The 23,217-nt window shown below is 41.0% G+C and overlaps 1 protein-coding gene across 1 annotated transcript in view; it reads right to left on the bottom strand.

The window, feature by feature from the left end:
- Positions 1–23,217, bottom strand: part of LOC126485716 (formimidoyltransferase-cyclodeaminase-like) — a 108,056-nt gene that overhangs the window by 55,650 nt on the left and 29,189 nt on the right. Inside the window, exons 2-3 of the mRNA XM_050108895.1 lie at positions 20,437–20,620; positions 19,428–19,645 (exon numbers count right to left, since the gene is read on the bottom strand). Coding sequence (XP_049964852.1) covers positions 19,428–19,645; positions 20,437–20,620 — 402 coding nt within the window. The remainder of the gene's footprint in view (positions 1–19,427; positions 19,646–20,436; positions 20,621–23,217) is intronic.

The following is a 23,217-nucleotide window of genomic DNA, read 5'->3' as shown; positions in this document are numbered from 1 at the left end:
TCTTCTTCAATTAAATGCATCTGATAAAAGGTTGCTTGCAAAGGCAATTGCAAGCGGCATCCAGTTTGATCAAAGCAATGTTGATCATTCTGTTCCAGTGATATGTAGTCTTTCCATTAGGCCTTTTTTAAAATTCTTCTGAAAGGCAGGTCTATGAAGAAGATTCAGTACAGCACAGTTGAAAGGATAGTTTCCTACTCACCACATACAGGCATTTGTAGGGTGTTTTAAGGTTAAACCTATGGACGTTTGTTGATCTAACCGCTGCCTTCGACACTGTATGGAGGGAAGGCCTTATCTAAAAATTTCTCTGTATCATACCCTGCAGAACAATGGCTTGACTGATTAACAGCATGCTAAGTGATCGGAAGTTCCAGGTAATCACTGGAAGCAACATAAGTAAGGAGAGGAAGCTGAACAACAGATTGCCTCAAGGATCAGTTCTCTCACCATAACTGTTCAACCTATATCTATCTGATCTACCTGACGCTTCGTCCAGAAACTACTGCTATGCCGATGACCTGGCTCTAGCTGTACAACACCAGGAAATGAAGACAACAGAAGAGATTCTAACCAGTCACCTGTCTGCATTAGATAATTACTTCTAAATCTGGAGACTCCAACTCAGTGTGAGTTAAACAGAAGTGTGTTGCTTCCATCTAAATAATCGGTTGGCATACGTAAAACTGGAAGTAAGTTTCAGGGGCAGAATTCTTCATCATAATTGGAAGTATATGGTGTCATCCTGGACCATACACTATGCTTCAAACAACACCTTCTTAACTTAGCTCAAAAGTTGAGGACTCAAAACCATATCCTCCATAAGCTATGCGGAACTACCTGGGGATCTTCAGCAACCACCCTGTGATCTTTAGCTCTGGGCTTGGTGTACTCAAGTGCTGAGTATTGTGCACCTGTTTGGATGAACAGTCATCATACAAGGCTTGTTGACACCCAGCTGAATACAACAATGCGCATAATATCTGGCACAATCAGATCTACTCCAGTTTATTGGCTTCCACTGTTAACCGGTATAATGCTTCCTGATCTATGCAGATGTACTGCCCTTGTGACAGAGTTTCACAAGATCTCTAGGAATTCTAACCTACTCGTGCATAGTGATTTGCCACTTAAATCGTAAGAGACTGTAGTCACACCCTCCAACTCTGTACAATGCTGCTGACATGGTTGCTAAGGATTTCAAACCTCTTGAAGAATGGAAAGGTCAGTGAGAAGCAGTGACAGATTTGTGCCCGCATAACATCTTCTCAGGTGCTAAACTTCCTAGTGGATTCGACCTACCACGCAAGACCTGGACTACTCTCAACAGAATTCATACTGGCCATGGCCAATGCAGGGATGCTGTCTTTAAGTGGAAGAAGCTGCCTAATCCAGCCAGTGACTGTGGGGCTCCATACCAAACAGTTCACCACATTGTCAGTGAATGCAGGATTTGGGCTGAAGAGCAACTCCAGATGTAGTGCACTGGATTGGAGGACTGGATATTCAGTTGTAAAGAGAAACTTAAGTTTCTTGTGTGTCAATATATACAGTCTTAGACATAAAAACTGACTGCTGGCCGGCCACTACAGAGACTAAGTCTGAGTCATTCACTTAAGGTGGCCAATAAAACTGACCGCCCCTGACAACTCTAAGTCCGGCCATCTGCACAATCTGGCAACACTGTAAGATGCGAAAGTGTTATGAGGAAGTGTTTTCTACTTCCGAGATGTTGTTGGATTGTGTGAGCCCCTAGTCTAGTGGTAAGCATCGTGCATTCTAAACTTTGCTGGCACGGTAACTCAGCGTGTTCGGTCAGCGGGCTGCTCGCCCTCTGTAATAAAAAAACTGAGTAAAGGAATCAACGATCAACTTGAACAGATGTCTTGTGACGTCTGCCCAGACCAAACGCAACGATCAATATAAGAAAAAAAAAAAAAAATGTGGTAAGCGTCGTGCATTCTAAACTTATAGTCGTCTGTTCGCATCCAACTGTATTTTTTTTGTTTTTTACCACATTTCGGCCCTCGTCTAAAGTTACGAGTATGATTGAACATCGAAGATAATTTGCTTCACATTCTACCCACCAGCAATAACGAGTACTTCCAGAAACAATTCCACAGGACAGCTCGTGGCTGCATCGCGATCATAACAGATTACGCTCGAGCGTTTCCTCGTGCTGTGGAGGCTACCAGCCACTGGCCAGACGCCACCCGCCGCCTAAAATCCGGCGCCGCCCCTATGAACGCGGCGCGACACTGTCAGTGTATGTATCAACTGTCAGTTTCGAATTTGAAGTTCTAGTTATCATCTCCTCCCCCCCCCCCCCCCCCCCCCCCCCCATGAACCATGGACCATAGGTGCAACCACAATGGAGGGGGTATCTGTTGAGAGGCCAGACAAACATGTGGTACCTGAAGAGGGGCAGCAGCCTTTTCAAAAGTTGCAGGTGCAACAGTCTGGATGACTGACTGATGTGGCCTTGTAACACTAACCAAAATGGCCTTTCTGTTCTGGTACTGCGAATGGCTGAAAGCAAGGGGAAACTAAAGCCGTAATTTTTCCTGAGGGGATGCAGCTTTACTGTATGATTAAATGATGGTGGCGTCCTCTTGGGTAAAATATTCCAGAGGTAAAATAGTCCCCCATTCGGATCTCCGGGCGGGGGCAATTCAAGAGGATGTCGTTATCAGGAGAAAGAAAACTGGCATTCTACGGATCGGAGCCACTTTCGTTTTCTACCGACATATTTGTTGTTGTTGTGAATACGTAATTTTATCTATGAACTGCCACATTTGCATAATACTTGCGAATGATACAGGAAATGAAGTAAACACAGATTTTTTTGAAGTCAAAAGCCGGTAATATCCTACTAATTCGTGTTAAAATAGGCTCAATCGGCTTACAGATACTTAATGCTTTATTAAGATAGATTGCTGTCGTGAAGTTTCTGTAGTAAGCTAAATTTAATTTGTATTAGTACAGTGAATATTTTAATTGCGTTTTCCATTAGTTTACTGAACGCAACAGTAATCATCAAAGAGAAATTAATCAGCATCAGAATTTTCTTTCATGATATCTAAAACAATCTGACAATGCTAAAGTTGTTTACAAATTCTATGCCTGTAGAAACCTACTGGTTCTAACAATGTCATTAAACCAGTGGAGTTTGAAGAGTATTTTCATCTAGAAATGAATTGCCTTGATGGTTGATTGATCAAGAGTGGGAAAGCTAAATTTTAAGAGCATAGCCGCGCGGGATTAGCAGAGCGGTCTCAGGCGCTGCAGTCGTGGACTGTGCGGGGCCCTGGCGGAGGTTCGAGTCCTCCCTCGGGCATTAGTGTGTGTGTTTGTCCTTAGGATAATTTAGGTTAAAGTAGTGTGTAAGCTTAGGGACTGAAGACCTTAGCAGTTTAGTCCCATAAGATTTCACATACACTTGAACATTTTTTTTTACTGGTATATGTCGAGAGGGACAAGTGCTTGAGAGAGGACTTCCCTACCAATACAAGTGCCTGAGAGAAGACTTTCCTATCAGTCTCCTGGATAGTTTATTTCTCAAATCAATAGAGTGCGTTATCATGCAGTAGCACAGGTGATGTAGTTTGTTGCTCGGTTTTCTTACACTGCGACCGAAAGGTGTCTCAGTTGTTGTCAACAAATTCCAGCTGTGATGCACACATCCCTTGGGGCAGAATTCATAGCCCAAAACACACTTTTGGAGCTATCAGACGTAAAATATTATGTTCACACTACTCTTTGCTCGAGTTTATGCCTTTTGGTAGGGCTCAGCCTTTCATTTCTTCTTAGGAAGGTAATGATAAAGGCATCATAACATGTGACCAGTAACAGTACTGCATGGGAATGCTCAATGAGCGACCTGATGATGTTCAATAATAGTCACTCCGTTGATTTTTGTTGTTTAGAATTAGAGCATGCAGTACTCCTGCACCAGACTTCTGAACTTTGGCTGTTGAATGCAAATGTTGCTGATGGCTAAATGGTAATTCATCACATATATCAGTAGTCGAGATTGCCTTAATGTGGAAAATCATTCATGCCAGAACGATCTCTGTTGAAACAAGTATATATTTTTCTGGCGTGTTTTTCCTAAAAGCACTCTCTCCACACACAGTTCAAACCTTTCTAGCTGCCTCCTCTGCATTCACCCATCTGTTATACCATAAGTAAATATTGTGTTGCAGATGTTACACCTTTTTCCACTTGCGACTCAATTTTACAATCCTTAACTGTAGTTCATGATTTTCAGGCATGCAAATCCAATGCTTAACTGCAAGATGATAACTAGAACTTCAAATTCAAAAATGACAGTTGATACATACACTGACAGCATCACGCCACTTTCACATGGGCGGCACCGGATTTTAGGCGGCGGGTGACGTCTGGCCGGTGGCCGGTAGCCGCTGCAGCGCGAAGAAACGCTCGAGCGTAAGCTGTTATGATCACGACGCAGCCACGAGCTGTCCTGTGGAATTGTTTCTGGAAGTACTCGTTATTGCTGGGGGGTAGAAGTGAAGTGAATTATCTTTGATGTTCAATCAGACTCATAACTTTAGACGAGGGCCTAAATGTGGTAAAAAAAAAAAAAAAAAAAAAAAAAAAAAAAAAAAAAAAAAAAAAAAAAAAAAATTATAGAGGGACGCAAACAGGCGACTATAAGTTTAGAATGCACGACGCTTACTACTAGATCAGGGGCTCACATAATCCAACAACATCTCGGAAGTAGACAACACTTCCTCGTAACACTTCCGCATCTTACAGTGTCGCCAGATTGTGCAGATGGCCGGACTTGTCAGGGGCAGTCAGTTTTATTGGCCACCTTAAGTGAACGACTCAGGCTTAGACTCTGTGGCAGGCAAACGCTAAATAATAATGTGTGATTAATTATGCAGGAGCAGTTACTTTATTCATAACACTTAACAAGGTGTGCAAGCTCTCAGACCACAAGACCACCATGCCAGACTGCAGCTCTGCAAAGGAGTTAATTTGGATTTTATTTATGAGTGAGGATGGTACCACAAGGATTGGGATAATAAATTACTTAGTTTATTCAAGATCGATTGGCCCCCCTCCCTCCCCTCCCAAATCTTGAAATGTGTGTCATGTATAAATGAAGACTGTAGTGTTGCTGCTTCCCATAGGTGGCACTCTGCAGCAGCACTTGTTCTGGCTTGCAAGTACAAAGGTGGGCATTGATAAGACAACATGTAAGTGGACAAGCATGGGCAACAGTGGACAGTCTGGTTTCTACGGAGGGAAGGAGTGACTGCTTCAGACGTCAACAAGAGGTTAGTAGCCATATGTTGGGAAACAGCACTAAATCACAGCTCCATGTTTAGTTGGTTATCAGAGTTCAGAGATGGCAGGGGCTGTCCTGAAAACACAATTGGTACCCTTTCTCTCACCATTGTGCAGAAACAGAAATATGTGGCGATTTATCAGAAGGCAGTAGATCCAACATAGTTCTGTGAGTGTCTTGTCACTTTTGATGAGTCTTGACTCTTCCACAAGACTCCAGAAAAGAAACGTCAGTCAGTGGAGTGGAAACATACTGGGAGCCATTGTCCCAAGAAGTTACAGCCAGGACTATTCATGATGAAACAAATGATCACTATGTTCTGGGACCAATGAAGAATGCTGCCAGTGGACTGGCTCCCTCTCAATATGACCCTCAACAGTGGCCAGCACTGCAGTTCACTGCACTAACTGTGCTGATGCTTTCAACAATGCCACTATGAAAAATAGGGCCATAGCATTCTGCTCAAACATGACAATACATGGCCACACGCCAATCACTAGACAATTGCCACCGTGCGATAACTGGGGCACCATGTAGCCACATCCTTTATATTCACCGTATCTGACACCTAGTAGCCATGTAATGGCAGAGGTCATAAAGGATGATAAGTTCACCACCAGTGATGAAGTTCGTGCAGTTGTCCAACAGTGGCACTGGGATAGGAACCAAAGAATGGTTTGCTACACAAATACAGAAGCTGCCAGAATGATGGCATAGACATTGGTGAGGAATACCTATAATATATTCTGTATTCTTTTGTTCAGTAAATAGTTCCTTTGAACACAATAAAATTATAGTGCTAATCATTATGAATGTGTCAAGTATCACAATAACTGCATGTGTGCTGATGCAAATCCTCAAGCAATCATGGAATCAAATCATCAGGCTTGTCTCAGAATCATTGTGTCTGCAACAAGTGCAGGTGTCACACTCATAAGGCTGTATACTTAACCAGACAAATTGACGGGTGCTGTTTATCACCAGTTCCTACCCAACAGATTACCTAAACTGTGGAATAATGCTACTCTTATAGAAGAACAATGGATGTGATGTTTGCACAACTGAGCACCATCCACAACCCCATTTGTTATAACTCAAACAACACAAATTATAAATGAACAGCGGATTGGCAGAGGAAATCCAATAGCATGACCATATTATTCACCTGACCTTAATCCCTTAAGGTGTCTCACTATGAGGACATTTCAAGATGTCAGTGATTTTTTAGAAGGAGGGCTGAGGGACATACTGAAGCATGTATAAGAATGAGTTGTACATATGTTGAGGATTTATTGTAGTGTGAGCAGACAAAGGACTACTATAAGATAGAAAGGCCCTTATCTCAACAGCTGTTTCTTTCTAGGCAAATATTTATGGGATGGCTTTTTCTCATTGTGACCAATACTGTCTCCTACAAGAATATGTAACAATTTTTAAGCCTTCATGTGAAAATGAATTTGGATGTATTTATTTATATATTTATTTACATTTTCTTTGCATGGAGCCATTACAATGATGGCTTTTGCAAATATAAAAAATAATAGTATAACAATAATTACACTTCCAAAATACACTCCTGGAAATTGAAATAAGAACACCGTGAATTCATTGTCCCAGGAAGGGGAAACTTTATTGACACATTCCTGGGGTCAGATACATCACATGATCACACTGACAGAACCACAGGCACATAGACACAGGCAACAGAGCATGCACAATGTCGGCACTAGTACAGCGTATATCCACCTTTTGCAGCAATGCAGGCTGCTATTCTCCCATGGAGACGATCGTAGAGATGCTGGATGTAGTCCTGTGGAACGGCTTGCCATGCCATTTCCACCTGGCGCCTCAGTTGGACCAGCGTTCGTGCTGGACGTGCAGACCGCGTGAGACGACGCTTCATCCAGTCCCAAACATGCTCAATGGGGGACAGATCCGGAGATCTTGCTGGCCAGGGTAGTTGACTTACACCTTCTAGAGCACGTTGGGTGGCACGGGATACATGCGGACGTGCATTGTCCTGTTGGAACAGCAAGTTCCCTTGCCGGTCTAGGAATGGTAGAACGATGGGTTCGATGACGGTTTGGATGTACCGTGCACTATTCAGTGTCCTCTCGACGATCACCAGTGGTGTACGACCAGTGTAGGAGATCGCTCCCCTCACCATGATGCCAGGTGTTGGCCCTGTGTGCCTCGGTCATATGCAGTCCTGATTGTGGCGCTCACCTGCACGGCGCCAAACACGCATACGACCATCATTGGCACCAAGGCAGAAGCGACTCTCATCGCTGAAGACGACACGTCTCCATTCGTCCCTCCATTCACGCCTGTCGAGACACCACTGGAGGCGGGCTGCACGATGTTGGGGCGTGAGCGGAAGACAGCCTAACGGTGTGCGGGACTGTAGCCCAGCTTCAGGGAGACGGTTGCGAATGGTCCTCGCCGATACCCCATGAGCAACAGTGTCCCTAATTTGCTGGGAAGTGGCAGTGCGGTCCCCTACGGCACTGCGTAGGATCCTACGGTCTTGGCGTGCATCCGTGCGTCGCTGCGGTCCGGTCCCAGGTCGACGGGCACGTGCACCTTCCGCCGACCACTGGCGACAACATCGATGTACTGTGGAGACCTCACGCCCCACGTGTTGAGCAATTCGGCGGTACGTCCACCCGGCCTCCCGCATGCCCACTATACGCCCTCGCTCAAAGTCCGTCAACTGCACATACGGTTCACGTCCACGCTGTCGCGGCATGCTACCAGTGTTAAAGACTGCGATGGAGCTCCGTATGCCACGGCAAACTGGCTGACACTGATGGCGGCGGTGCACAAATGCTGCGCAGCTAGCGCCATTCGACGGCCAACACCGCAGTTCCTGGTGTGTCCGCTGTGCCGTGCGTGTGATCATTGCTTGTACAGCCCTCTCGCAGTGTCCGGAGCAAGTATGGTGGGTCTGACACACCGGTGTCAATGTGTTCTTTTTTCCATTTCCAGGAGTGTATGTTGCATACTATAATTGTTGCATCTTTATCTATTTCATATATTTATTACTTTACAGCTCATATTCTAGTGGTTCATGTCACTAGCAGTTTCTTAAAATTCATTGAAGAAATGTTAATATTTTTGAATTGGAAAAGATTTATTTTTGTGTTAAAATCAGTACACTCACATGTTGTTAAGGAATTTGTAGTTTGTTAAACAAAACAAAAACTATTGATATATGGGCTTCAAACTGTCATTTTTAATTTTATTCTTTTCCTTAGATGGTTGTATTTTGTTCTGGTGCTGTGATCATGTATATCAGTGCAGTTTATTATATCAGCTAGTTGAGTCGTAAGAAATGTAACTAATTTAAGTATGTCTAAGGAATATATTCTTAACTCTCTGAGCTTATCAAACACTTCAGAATGTAATTCTCTATGGCCTATCCCATGTATGACACTTATCATTCATTTCTGTGACAGCAGTATTCTTTTTAAGTGGATATCAGCTGCACACCTGCATTTTTCAGTCCCATAGTAATGGGTTAGTGAATATTGTGATGGATAGGTATTTGAATGCTGTACCTTAATAGTGGGTCTGGAGTCACAAAAGCTACTGGTACCGACAGTATGCAGGTCATCAGCAGGAAATATCATGTTTAATCAAGCAGTTAGAAGAGAGAATATTAATAATGTTATCCCAGATGAACTGGGGACTTATTATTGTGGAGACTTCAATACTGATTTCCTGTTTGATAGTACTAAGGACACCTAAAAGCATTGATGGTCAAACGGGTATTCCTGTGCACCTCCAAATCGAAGACAAGATTTTTTACAGTTTTTTTTTCCCATTAAGCTGTAAATCAACTCTCTGCCTTGCCTGCCATTTAACCTTGAATCTATGCATGCAATTTGAACTTTGTGAAGTGGTTGTTGTAACAAATTTTTTTATTAGTTGTTTGACTTCAGAGATCCCATGTCTAAACTGCATAGCAGAGTGTGTAATGGATCATGATGTGGAACAATGTGGTTCAATGTCAAATTTTTCAGCGGTATGCAGGTATCACTATGAACACATTTCAAAATCATGGTTGTTTGGTGTGCAGAGGCAACAAACAATTGTGCAGCTTTGAGGGAATATAGAGTCACAGAAGCCAGTGCTTTGAAGTGGCAAAAGGACAAAGGACTTCTGAAAAATGCAAAACTGACTAGGAAAGCTTTCAGTGGCCCACAGAGCGTAAATTTCAAAAGTACTGAAGTGGAAGTAGTGGCATTTGTCTGTGAGAAACATAGTGAAGTAATGGCAGCTTCTTGTGATATTGTAGAAAATAAAGCACAGGAACATGGTGTCCAATTTAAGACCAGATCTGGGTGGTGTACAAGGATGATGCAGTACAATGGACTTGTGCTGTGATGTCAAAGATCCTTTGGTCAGCATCTTCCAGCATTATATGATTGAGTTGAGTATTATCTATACATCATAACACCGAGAAAATGATATGCTTACCTATTAGGGCAAATCAGAAATGCTAAGAAGAACCCTGATTACTTCAACATGCAGTCCAGTACAACAGTTGAAGAGAAAGGTGTCAAAAGTGTATTGCTAATTTTAGATAATTTTATTGTGAAACAGTGTTCTGTCAGTTAAGTAAAATTTGTAGTGTTGGCAGAAGAGCCAACACCGAGTTACTAGAGGAGGCCGAAATGCATGTGTTTTAGCTCACACAGACTGGTGTGAGGAGGGAAGAACTATATTGACGTGAGGTCTGGAACATGACAAGGAATTAGAATTCAGAAAGTGGACAGAAGTAGTTTGATACTTAACTTTAATCCATTTAATGATGAACGTCGCTCTTGACAGTACATGATTCACAATATCAATATCAATAGTAACTGAATATGGCGCCTTGCTAGGTCATAGAAAATGACGTAGCTGATGGCTATGCTAAACTATCGTCTCTGCAAATGAGAGCATCTGTAGACAGTGAACCATCGCTAGCAAAGTCGGCTGTACAACTGGGGCGAGTGCTAGGGAGTCTCTCTAGACCTGCCGTGTGGCGGCGTTAGGTCTGCAATCACTGATAGTGGCGACACGTGGGTCCGACGTATACTAACGGACCGCGGCCGATTTAAAGGCTACCACCTAGCAAGTGTGGTGTCTGGTGGTGACACCACAAAATTAATGGTAATCAGTCTCAGTTGCACAACCATTTATTAAAAATATGACCGATTTCGGTCTCTAGTAGTAGGCTACCTTCTGATAATGCACCATCAGGCTGATGGTGATGACGCTTTGAACAGCTGGCAGTTTAGTGACTGGGGGTCAGCACAGCCATTCCAGACATCATCAGTGTCAGCCAGATGGTACATTATCTGTAGATGACCTCCTACTAGAGACCACAGCTGATCATATTTGCAATAAATGACTGTGCAATTGAGACTGTTTCTCACTCATTTTAGAAGTGTATTGGTTGATACTACAGACAATGAGAAATCGTGAATCACTGTGATGTTGTGTGTGCTTGCTAATGGAATACAGATGTGGCCACATGTCATCAGTCTTAAAACTATGCCAAAGAAAAAGCTGCTGCCTGGTGTCATATTTCATTACAATGGTGAAAGATGGGTGACTAATGAGTTGGTTATAGATGGGTTCTATACAGCCTGGAGCAGGAGGCCAGGTGCTCTTCTAAAGAACCATGGGATGTTGATCATTGATACTTTCAAGGGACATATAACACCAGCAATATAGGCAGGAATCCTAAAATTAAACCCTGACCTTGTCAGTGCAGGAGGCATGACTTCACAACTACAATTGTTACAATTGTTAGATGTGGCGGTGAATAAGCCATTTAAGCACCATCTGAAGTAGATGTACAGCAGTTGTTTACTTCATGTTGGACAAGCCCTGATCCCTGTTGGGAAGCTGATGAAGCCTTCAGTATCTCTAATTGTGGAACAGATCCAGACTGTTTGGACACGTATATCCAGTGCATCAGTTGTGAGTAGTTTTAAGAAGTGCTGTGTAACAAATACATTAGGCAGTAGTGGAGACGATCTGCTGTGGGATGAAATGCGAGATAACCATGACAGTGGCAGTGACACTGCAGATTCTGTGGACCATTCCAGTGAGGAGGGCCAACAAGGGAACATCCCCACGTGTCAATAAATGATCATGATGAGTCATGGCGGGCATGTAGAGGGAACAAAATTATTCAATATGTATTTTTTTTTTTTTTTTTTTGTTCATGCCCAATTTCATTTTTAAAGGGTAAAACATACCCCCAAAAGGTAATTTTGCGTTTTAGGTCTGGAGGGAATATCTTTGAAACAATGATATTGAAGATGTTTTTCATACAACAATTTAAGACAGAAAACAAATATAAGTAAAATAAATAACTAGACTAATATTGAATGTTTAGATAATTTAATTAGGTATGTTGAAAATACTCTGACAACATGTTGTATACAGATTACTTTTCAAAAATGGTATTTCAGAAATCATCTTTATTACACATTGACATATGTAGCTTGAAAGCTTCTTTAACTTACATTGTAATAAAAGTTTTCATTTTTTAAAAATTAATTAATGGTGGTGGAATATTTTGTAAAATTTCAAATTATTATAAAATCAAACAATGGAAATTCCAGGTGAGAATATGAATAATGTAGGAAAAGACAGATTGCTATTTACTGCAAAGAAGACATGTCAAGTTGCAGACAGGCACAACTAGCATTCTGGTCCAAGATGTTGGAGTGGGTGGTCATGTGTTTGTAAAGTATACTTGCTTGTGTGTATGAATGATGTGTGTTTCTCTTTTACTGATTAAGACTTTGGCCCAAAACTTTATGTAAGTGTCTTTTAATGTTTTTTTTCTTCAAGTTTCTTCAACATTATTTATTGACACTTGGGAAAGTTCCCTTGTAAGTCACATCTGTGTCTATAAGAGAGATCTTTATTTAATGTTATTTGCTATATACTGTTGCATTTATTTTCTTCTTCAGTTACTTGTAATAAGGTAACAATCTGTCAGATTTCTAAGTAAACCCAGTATGAGTATGCATGTTGTTTGGTAATCGTTGAACAATGGGGGGTCACCTTGCATTTGGAGTCATCTTGGATGCAGTGTATGGTATTTCACATGATAAACTTCTCAACAAGGATTCATTATAAGCCTAAAGCAACAGCCATTGACAACCTGTTCTTAAGATAGAAATAGATTAGGTGATTTACACTTCAAGTGATAGTATCCTTTAAAACAAATTCGAATGAGAAACAGTTTAAGAAATGAACTGTAAATAGTGCAGCACAGGAAATACTGCAGAATGAGAAAACTGCCAAGTGCACATGTGAAATGAAGCCTTTCAGCACGAACCACTGCTAGCAAGGAGGGAAGGAGCAGAATATGTTAACAAACACAAATAACGACAGAATATGCTTTATAAACAAAAGTGAAATGCATCTGGTGTAATTCTTCTTAATTAGATTGCAGTCAGCTCAAGACAGATAACCTATACTAACAGCATTGCACTTACTCTAGCAGACATTATTTTTGCCACAAATGGCAACAGCTTAAAAGATACAATCCTGGAAGAGATTGAAAAAACTAATACATCCCTAAGAAGTGGCAATCCTTCTGACAGAGGATAATGCTTCTAACAAAGAATTCTTTGTGCTGACTTAATGGGAATACTCTTGACCTATCTTTGTAATAAGACAGAATACTAAGGCATGTTTTCTTGCATATTTAAGTAGGCAGTAGTGACACACATATTTGAAAATGGTGATAAGAAATCACTAATGCCGAAGACACAATTTACTACCTAAAGTCTTGTAAAAAACTTTTGACAAAATGTCCCACAGTAGAATTCAGTTTCATTTTCACAGCATAACACGATAATAACCTCCTGACTAGCCTTTTGTAAGAGATTCTGTCCAGAGAGTTTATTATATGATCTCACAAAGTCCTGCAAATATAAACAAAGAAAATAGTCCAGTTTTTATATATTGTAATCCTACCTACCTTTTATTACGTATCCCATGCAAGTCTGTTGGGAAACTATCAATTTATGATATTATGGCATACCTTTAGCATAAATAGAGTTTCCACTTCATTAACATATGCAGATACTCATGCTGCCAAACTACCCCAAAAGAATAAAATTTAACTTCCAATGGAAGAATGCAAAATGTTGAATCCCAGAAGGTTCAACATGGGTCTGATCCTGTTTCTGATTTGCACATGCGACTTTCCAGTGGCTTAGAGGGTTATTTAAAAGTAGTAGTATTTGCTCCTGACACAAGTGTATTAATCAAGGACCCAGAGGTATTGGTAGGATTAAAGCTGTGAAGACGAGTCACAGGGTTGAGCTCAGATAGATCAGTCAGTCAATTCAGAATAATACATACTGCACTTCAGAGTGAAAGATTCATTATGAAAACTTCTGCCCATGCTGTGTCGAAGCCACATATCTACGATATTCTTTTGTGGCACCCACACTCCAAAAATTCGTGAATGGACCAGAGCTTTTCACAGCTGGCACAAGCTAGCTGCATCAGGTATCCACTGGTGTGCATACTTAGCAATAGGCAAAATTCTGGCTACATGTGGTGTGCAATAGTGCAGGTTAGTGAAAATCAACGGCAGTGCTAGCTGAGCCACCGTATGGTATAGACACATTTTTCCAGAGTCTGAAACTGCAATCTGCAGACCTCTTGGGTCGAGCTTAATGTGAGCGCCCTACTGATGGATGTAGAAGTTTGTTTTGCGATCTCCATTTATTTTCACTTTCATTTCATCATGTCTGCAAAATACATAGTACTAAACTTTATTCTGGACATGCATCCATTGTTCTGCCATGGTCACATGATCAGACAATGCACTCATCAATGAGGAATTTGTCTGAGTGGAATTACAGTGCAACACCATTACCACAATTGTCAGCTAATAGACACTGTAATTAGAGTTTGTTTTTGTCAGTCATTCATTTTATCTTTTGAGTAGAATAAATTGTTTTTGACAAATGTGTATTTTGTCAAATTCCCTCACTGCACTGTCACCGTAACCTACATCCTAAACATAATACCTGAGTGCAGCAGTGAAGCCAGCTCACTGCATGATTGGCAAGCAAGTGCTATTACCCATGTGTTTCACTTCACTTCCATTCAAGAGTGCTACTTCAACCAAGAGTAAGGATAACATGTGTGGGATATTCAAAGTAAGAGAATATAGTAGAATTTAAGCTATGAGGAAAGGTTATGAATCAGTGCTAGATGGTTTTGTTAGCAAAACCTGTGCCTACAGAAGACCTTAGTAAAAGTAACTGACTCATATGTAAGTAATAGAAAACATTTTTTCACTGTATAAAAGAGACATTCTTGATTGTTGAGACAGATGCACCTCAGGGCTCATTTCTTGGAGCATTCTGTTTCATAATAGTAATCAATGATTTGTAACATCATGTTCCTCATTCTGTGATCTACTCTGCAAATGACACAACTGTAATTACTGACCATGAAAAACACATCTGCCTTAAAGCAAATGTATCAGGAATATACAGAGACATCAAGGAAGAGGTTCTGCCTCAATAAACTTCTTTGTAAGCCAGGTGATGGTTGAGAATATCAAAATATATATTTCCTTCTCATCTCATCTGGCAAGTCTCCCATGACACAGGGTTCTGGGTGACTTTTCTAAACTGCACCCCTTTCCCTAAACCATATGTAAGCTCAGCAGAATGGCTGGTGGATCACCCTAGCGAAGACAGGGACTGCAAATGGAGAAATCTTTGTCAAAGGATAGATTTTTATTATCGAAGCCTGCAAACAATTATCTCAAAAGCAGCAAAGCTGGTCAAATGTTCACTTGCTACTGTCATGAGCATCTATGGAAAGAGACAGGACAGTAAAACCACCACTAGGTGGTAAATGGTTGGAAATCCATGACTCTTCACAGAACATGGGGTTCAGAGGCTTGTCTGCTCTTTAAAGGAGGATAGACGGTGATCTGTGGCATCTCTGCTGAAAGAGCACAATGCTGGTGCATGCACAAGTGTTTTGGAGCACACTGTTCATTGTACTTTGTTGAACATGGAGCTCCACAGCAGACCACACTTACTTGTTCACATGTTGACCCAATGACATCATCAATTATGACTGTAGTGGGCACAGGACCATTGGGACTCGACCGTTGACCAATGAAAATCTGTTGACTCTTTGTGTTAGTAACATTTTTGCTACACTAGGTCGATTGTGGTGAACAGAGGCTTGAAATGTGCAATGCACTACAGACACAGGCTGATGGGAGCTATGTTATGCTGCTGGAGGCATTTCTCTGTGCTTGCATTGGTAGTGTGGTAGTAATTGAAGACATGCTGACAGCTGCGAACCACCTGCACCCCTTCATGCTTGATGTTTTCCTCAATGGTGATGTCATCTTTCAGCAGTATTATTGTCCATGTCTCAGAGCCAGAACTGTGCTACAGTGGTTTGAGGTGCATTCTAGTGAACTCCCATTGTTATCTTGGCAACCAAATTCACTTGATGTAAATCCTATGGAACCCATCTGGATCGCCATCATGCACCATCATTGTGTATGCAAATCAGCGGTCTGTTATTTACACAAATTACATGACCTGTGCACAGACATCTAATCCTGCATACCTCCAAAAATCTATCAACAAACTGTCAGACCCATGATACACAGAATCAGTATCGTATTTTGATCCAAAGACAGACAAACAAGCTATTGAGGAGGTGGTCATATTGTTTTGACTCATCAGTGTATAATCTAATTTCCTTAGGATCACCTGACTAATTTTACTCCATTCCATTATTTTCATAATAATTTCCTTGATTCTTAACTTATAATCTCTTTTTAAGGCATTATACATTCAGATCAACTGATCTTCCAAGTCCTTTGCTGTCTCTGAAAGAATTATAATGTCATCAGCAAGGTGGAAAGTTTTTATTTTCTCTCCCTAAACTTTAATTCCCTTTCCAAAAAAAAAAAAAAAAAAAAAAAAAAAAAAAAAAAAAAAAAAAAAAAAAAAAAAAAAAAAGCGATATGAGACTCAACAACACCAGAATCAGGCATATAAGAAGCAAAGAATTCTTTAACAATTGCAGTCTAGTCTGTGATAGTAGGGGAATAAAGCAGACAGTAAAACCCAATTTTAGGAAACTCTCAAGAGTAAGATTTCAGAGGCAATGGAATTAGTTCATAAGTGCCTCAGCAAGGGCTGTTGCATGATTAAGTTCTCTGAACAGAAAGCTCTGATGGAACTGTGATATTAGTAACAGTTCTAAATGTTGCTTTAATTTTATAGTAGTTTACCAATACTTTTGAATGTTTGTTTCATGTCTTATTCTTCTGTTTATTTTTACTCAGGGCAAACATGTTTGTATGGCTTTGAAGTTAACTTTTTTTTGTTTTTATCACAGCTATTTCCCACACAACACGTTGAAGAGGACTTACTGTACGCATAGGTTATGACAAAAATTCTAATTTCAACCATTTAAACATTGGTAATAAAGTGACAAACTAAAGTGTAAGATAATAATATTATGAGAAGGATGGTTGCCACTCACCATATAGTGGAGATGTTGAGTCGCAGAGAGGCACAACAAAAAGACTGTCACAAAATAAGCTTCTGGCCAACATGGCCTTTTTGTCAGAAATAGACAACAGATAACGCACACACACATACACTCCTGGAAATTGAAATAAGAACACCGTGAATTCATTGTCCCAGGAAGGGGAAACTTTATTGACACATTCCTGGGGTCAGATACATCACATGATCACACTGACAGAACCACAGGCACATAGACACAGGCAACAGAGCATGCACAATGTCGGCACTAGTACAGTGTATATTCACCTTTCGCAGCAATGCAGGCTGCTATTCTCCCATGGAGACGATCGTAGAGATGCTGGATGTAGTCCTGTGGAACAGCTTGCCATGCCATTTCCACCTGGCGCCTCAGTTGGACCAGCGTTCGTGCTGGACGTGCAGACCGCGTGAGACGACGCTTCATCCAGTCCCAAACATGCTCAATGGGGGACAGATCCGGAGATCTTGCTGGCCAGGGTAGTTGACTTACACCTTCTAGAGCACGTTGGGTGGCACGGGATACATGCGGACGTGCATTCTCCTGTTGGAACAGCAAGTTCCCTTGCCGGTCTAGGAATGGTAGAACGATGGGTTCGATGACGGTTTGGATGTACCGTGCACTATTCAGTGTCCCCTCGACGATCTCCAGTTGTGTACGGCCAGTGTAGGAGATCACTCCCCACACCATGATGCCGGGTGTTGGCCCTGTGTGCCTCGGTCGTATGCAGTCCTGATTGTGGCGCTCACCTGCACGGCGCCAAACACGCATACGACCATCATTGGCACCAAGGCAGAAGCGACTCTCATCGCTGAAGACGACACGTCTCCATTCGTCCCTCCATTCACGCCTGTCGCGACACCACTGGAGGCGGGCTGCACGATGTTGGGGCATGAGCGGAAGACGGCCTAACGGTGTGCGGGACCGTAGCCCAGCTTCATGGAGACGGTTGCGAATGGTCCTCGCCGATACCCCAGGATCAACAGTGTCCATTATTTGCTGGGAAGTGGCAGTGCGGTCCCCTACGGCACTGCGTAGGATCCTAGGGTCTTGGCGTGCATCCGTGCGTCGCTGCGGTCCGGTCCCAGGTCGACGGGCACGTGCACCTTCCGCCGACCACTGGCGACAACATCGATGTACTGTGGAGACCTCACGCCCCACGTGTTGAGCAATTCGGCGGTACGTCCACCCGGCCTCCCGCATGCCCACTATACGCCCTCGCTCAAAGTCCGTCAACTGCACATACGGTTCACGTCCACGCTGTCGCGGCGTGCTACCAGTGTTAAAGACTGCGATGGAGCTCCGTATGCCACGGCAAACTGGCTGACACTGACGGCGGCGGTGCGCAAATGCTGCGCAGCTAGCGCCATTCGACGGCCAACACCGCGGTTCCTGGTGTGTCCGCTGTGCCGTGCGTGTGATCATTGCTTGTTCAGCCCTCTCGCAGTGTCCGGAGCAAGTATGGTGGGTCTGACACACCGGTGTCAATGTGTTCTTTTTTCCATTTCCAGGAGTGTACACACACACACACACACACACACACACACACACACACACACACACACACACACACACACACACTTATGCAAGCACAGAGTGTATGACATCCATTTGAATAAAGAAACAAAGAAGCAAGACCACAGACTTTTTTTTTTTTTAGACATGGAAGTTGTCCCTGAATAAACATAGATGTCTCCTATTCTTATGCTGATCATAATGTAAAAAGCACAACTGTCTAAAACTTGACAGTGGACTACATGTGAGATGCGCCCTACAGCAAACAAGGATACTAAGCACCCAATGAAAATGTAAAGGAATCCCAGTGATAAATAAAGATTGCTCAAAAGAAATTTAGAATCAATTCTAAGAACCTCTAATAATAAGTGCTTACACAAGCAGCTCTGAGAGGATGTGTGCAGAGCAGCCCAGCCCTAGTGTTGCATATACTGACAACAAGAAACTAATATACAGAAAACCGCCCTGTTGTGCACGTGCAGAAACATACATGCTGGTTAGTAAAGACGTGCCACGATAGTAATAAGACATGGTACAGTGCCAATATTATCTAAATTAAAATTAAAAATACTTGACAGAAATGAAGATTTGGGGGACATCTGTTCAATAAAACTTTGATACAGAAAACATATTAATAAAAAATATGTAAGTTCTCCTAATGCTTTAGGTCAATTGTTGGGCACCTGAGGATGTGACTTTAAAGTCATGAGACTAGCTGTGAACCAATAGGAGATCTATAAATCTTCTCATAGCAGCTGTTGCAGGTATTTACTTATTCAGATGGATTTACACAGCTGTGCTTGCCCCACTCACCAAGTGATTTGTAAGGTGTAAGGTTTTCTAATTTGCAATTCTATGTTTATTTAGTTATATGAGACCTGTTAAGTATTTTTCAAAAATTTTTACATTTATAACTACAAAATAATTTACTGTTTTTAATCATTATTAAATAAGTGCAACAAAGGTTAACTGATCACTTGTTTAAATATAAATCTAAGATTACCTTTTCTTCCAGACCTTCATATTCACCAGCTCGGATCTGAGGTACAGTTTTCCGGTAATCTTGTGATGATGCAGCACCATATAGATATACAGGGATGTTTAACACTACTGATAAAGTCAATGCCAAGCGTTCAGCATATGAGCAACACTCTTCCTCAGTAATACCTTTCACGGGCACCAGTGGACATACATCCATAGCTCCAAGCCTTGGATGTGAACCTTTGGATAAAACTTTGAATAAATCAATGTGCCAAGTATCAAAAGTGTATGAAAAGATAGGGTGCTACTTACCATGAAGATGAGATGTTCGGTTGCAGACAGGCACAATTAAAAGATACTTGCACATAAACTTTTGGCCACAGCATTCATCAGAAAAAGAAAGAGAAACTGCCATCATTCATTGACACAAGCAAGCACACCTCAAGCACATAACCATCAACTCTGACAGCTCAGACTGGTCCAAGCTGCTGGAGTTGGTGGTCATGTGTGCATGTGGTTTGCTTCCTTCTGTGAATGAATGATGTGTATTTCTCTTTCTTTTTCTGATGTGGGGTGTGGCCAAAAGCTTATGTGTAAGTGTCTTTTAGTTGTGCCTGTTTGCAACTTAACATGTCATCTTTACTGTAAGCAGCAGTTTACCTTTTCCTTAATTATTGATATTCTAACCTGGAGTTTCAGTGTGGTAAGTTTAATTCTACAGAACAAGTTGGAATACTAAAAAAATATGCCACATTACACTGATGTCAAACTAATTCAACTGTCAAAAGTAGTTTTGTTTGCAAGGCTTCATATCCCTTGGGTGTAAGTGATATTACTCTTCAGTCATTTGTTGTTCAACAAATCAACTGTAAAACTCAGACACCATGGAGATTAGCAGTCTAACCATTGTGCTCTGCATTAATCTGTGTGAAACAATTATATTTATGCCAATGTTATCTTATGAAATGCACTGTCTCTGCACTCTTAGTACCAAAACTCACGATGATCAAAGAAATCTACTGTTTCTGTACCTGTGTGAAAGGCCATGTCTATGTGCTGCGCTGCAGCCTTAGCAGCATTAACAGCTCCATCCACAACAGCATCTGGTGGTCCAACAAAACTTACAACTGTTCTGTTTGTAGAAATTCCAGGTTCCACTTCCAACAATGTGCAACCCACTGTTGATTTGATGGCTACAGATATTGCTTCAATTGTCTGAAAAGCATGCAGTATTTTTGTATGAATAACTTCATTCACTTTTATCAAAGTACTATTGATAATGACATTGATTTTCATTACTAATAATGTCTGCAGCCTTTTGAATATCTGCTAAAAGAAAACAATAATAAAACAGAAACAGAAAAATTCAATATTAAGAACTCAGAGATGCAAAAAAGAACCTTTATGCCTAGTTGATGGTAGCAGACACACAAAAGAAATATAATAAAATGTGTCTTAACTTTTTATGAAATATGTCGTACCAAAAGTCATAAATTGCACTCCATATAATACTGCAAGCAATGATCTGTACATTGATCAACGAATTATTCAAGCCAAAGAAATCAATTATCATTCAAAAAGATGAGACCGTTTTTCATTCCTTGTCAGTGTTTGAAAACAAATGGTTCAGTTTTAAAACTGACAATGACAAGTTGCCAAGAAATATGAATTCTTATTCTGCAGCTTCATTAGTATTGATGACATGATTAAAATGCAAATTTAAGTAGCAGCTATTTCTGTATGTGTACAACATTCTTTGTTGATTGACATTCATCATAATATCTCATTACCGACTGTAAAATCTGAATATGCTTCATAACTTTAATGGAAACTTTTTGGTTTGTTATTGAATTTTGTCTGTATACATTAATGCACCTGTAGTTTGAATGCCTGTTCAGTATCTAAGGGTTCAATTTAGGTAAAAGAATTATTAGACCATATTCCACATGAGCTGGGTGGTGGAAAGACGTTGGACTCCCATTCAGGAGGATCAGCTGACCATAAAGGGTTATGCATTTGTAAGGAAAAATGAAATGTATTGTAATATCTGTGTAATGTGAGTTTGTCATATCTTTGTAATGTGTATACAATTGAATCTTTGAGAGCAGAACCAAAGGTGCTCATCTTGGGCCCAGACTGCTTGTGAACAGCTGCAAAGTAATTGGTTTTGCTTGTGACTAAGATAACATGAATTTGCTTGTTGTTTGTGTGTTCAATGAAAATGGCAGCTGGTGTTGGTGATAAGAAAATACCAGTGGAAAAAACTCGAAACACCTGAAGACTGGGCAAAGTGGAAATGGCATGTGTCGATGCTGTTGCGAGTGTATGTGCTTGAAGACATCGTAAACGTTACATACAAGTGCCCTGAACTGCTGCACGATGTGACTATGGAGGAAAAGGTGGCACATCAGCAGTGGCTGAAAGATGATGCGAAAGCAGGAAATTTACAGCAAGTGTGTTAGAAAAATCTGTTGCTGAGCTCATTTTAACATTCTCCCATGCAAGTTAAATTTGGGAGAAATTACATGCACAATTCAAACAGTGCAGTACACAACATCTGAACATGTTGGTAGAAGCATTTTTTTCGTATTCATTGTGACACCAAAGAGGACATTAGCACACATGTCACAAAACTGCTGAAGCTTTCCATCTATTTGAGTCACAAACTGCAAAAGCACAATAAAAATGTTTTGTCTGAAAGATTTTTAAATGGCTGAATTCTCTCCACACTAGGCAAAGAATATGACAATTTCAAGGACCTGTGGGACACAGTTCCATCTAAAAATCAAAGCATGAACTTTTTGATTGAAAAATAGTGCACAAATGAATTGTGTGGTCAAAGTATGGTTGAAACAGCTGCATTTGATACACACAGTTGCCCTAAAAAGAAAATTCAGTGAAATGAAAGTGACAATGTCGGTTGTGAAAAATCAAAAATGAATATTCAATGCGCAAAACAAAGATTTCCTTGTCACAAATGTGGGCAGGCAGGCCACGGGCAGCAGAGTGTCCAACAAAAGAGACAGATAACATCTTTGCATCAATCATTCTGAAAAGAACATGGAAAAGAATGTTGCTTTTTTGTCACACGTTTTCAGTGCTTCAGTCGAAAACTGTGTTGGAATTGACAGTTGTTACTGTGACAGTGGTGCCACAAATCATATCGCTTCAAATAAACAATATTTCATATCATATACAAAATTTGCCATCACTGAAATGATTTCTATTGGGAAAAGATGTGTGAGAATGTTGGCTCACGGACAGGGAACTGTGAAAATTCAAATGCAGTTGCATAGTGCCAGAAAAATTGGTGAATTGAAAGATGTACTTTATGTTCCTGAAGTGAGTACTCACTTTTTTTCCATCAAAGCAGCTGTGCGAAGAGGTTTTTATACTAGACTTGATGACAAAAGTGTCGAAATTGAAGACAAAATGACTGGGCAAACAATGCTGACTGTCATGTCAGCCATGGTCTCTATGTTCTTGACATGCATGTTGTTAAACCAGTACAGCCAGTTCTAGTGAATTCAGTGACATTGTCAGATATGCTGCAAGTTTACCATGAGTTATTTGGACATCAACACAAACAGCACATGAAATGGATCTTGAAGCAGATGAACATCAATGTGGGTGGGTGCAAAGAAGAATGGACGTACACTCGGAAAAATGTATGCACTGCTATTCATGAATAGAATGAATCAACGAATGGTTACAGGTGAACAAATCCATGCTGACATAAATGGATCTATGTCTCCAGAGTCTCTCAGAAAAACTCTGTATTACAAATGTTTCAAAGATGATTTTAACAAGTT

This window comes from Schistocerca serialis, chromosome 1 (genome assembly GCF_023864345.2).
Source record: "Schistocerca serialis cubense isolate TAMUIC-IGC-003099 chromosome 1, iqSchSeri2.2, whole genome shotgun sequence".
NCBI lineage: Eukaryota > Metazoa > Arthropoda > Insecta > Orthoptera > Acrididae > Schistocerca > Schistocerca serialis.
This window is presented reverse-complemented; position numbering and strand designations above follow the sequence as displayed.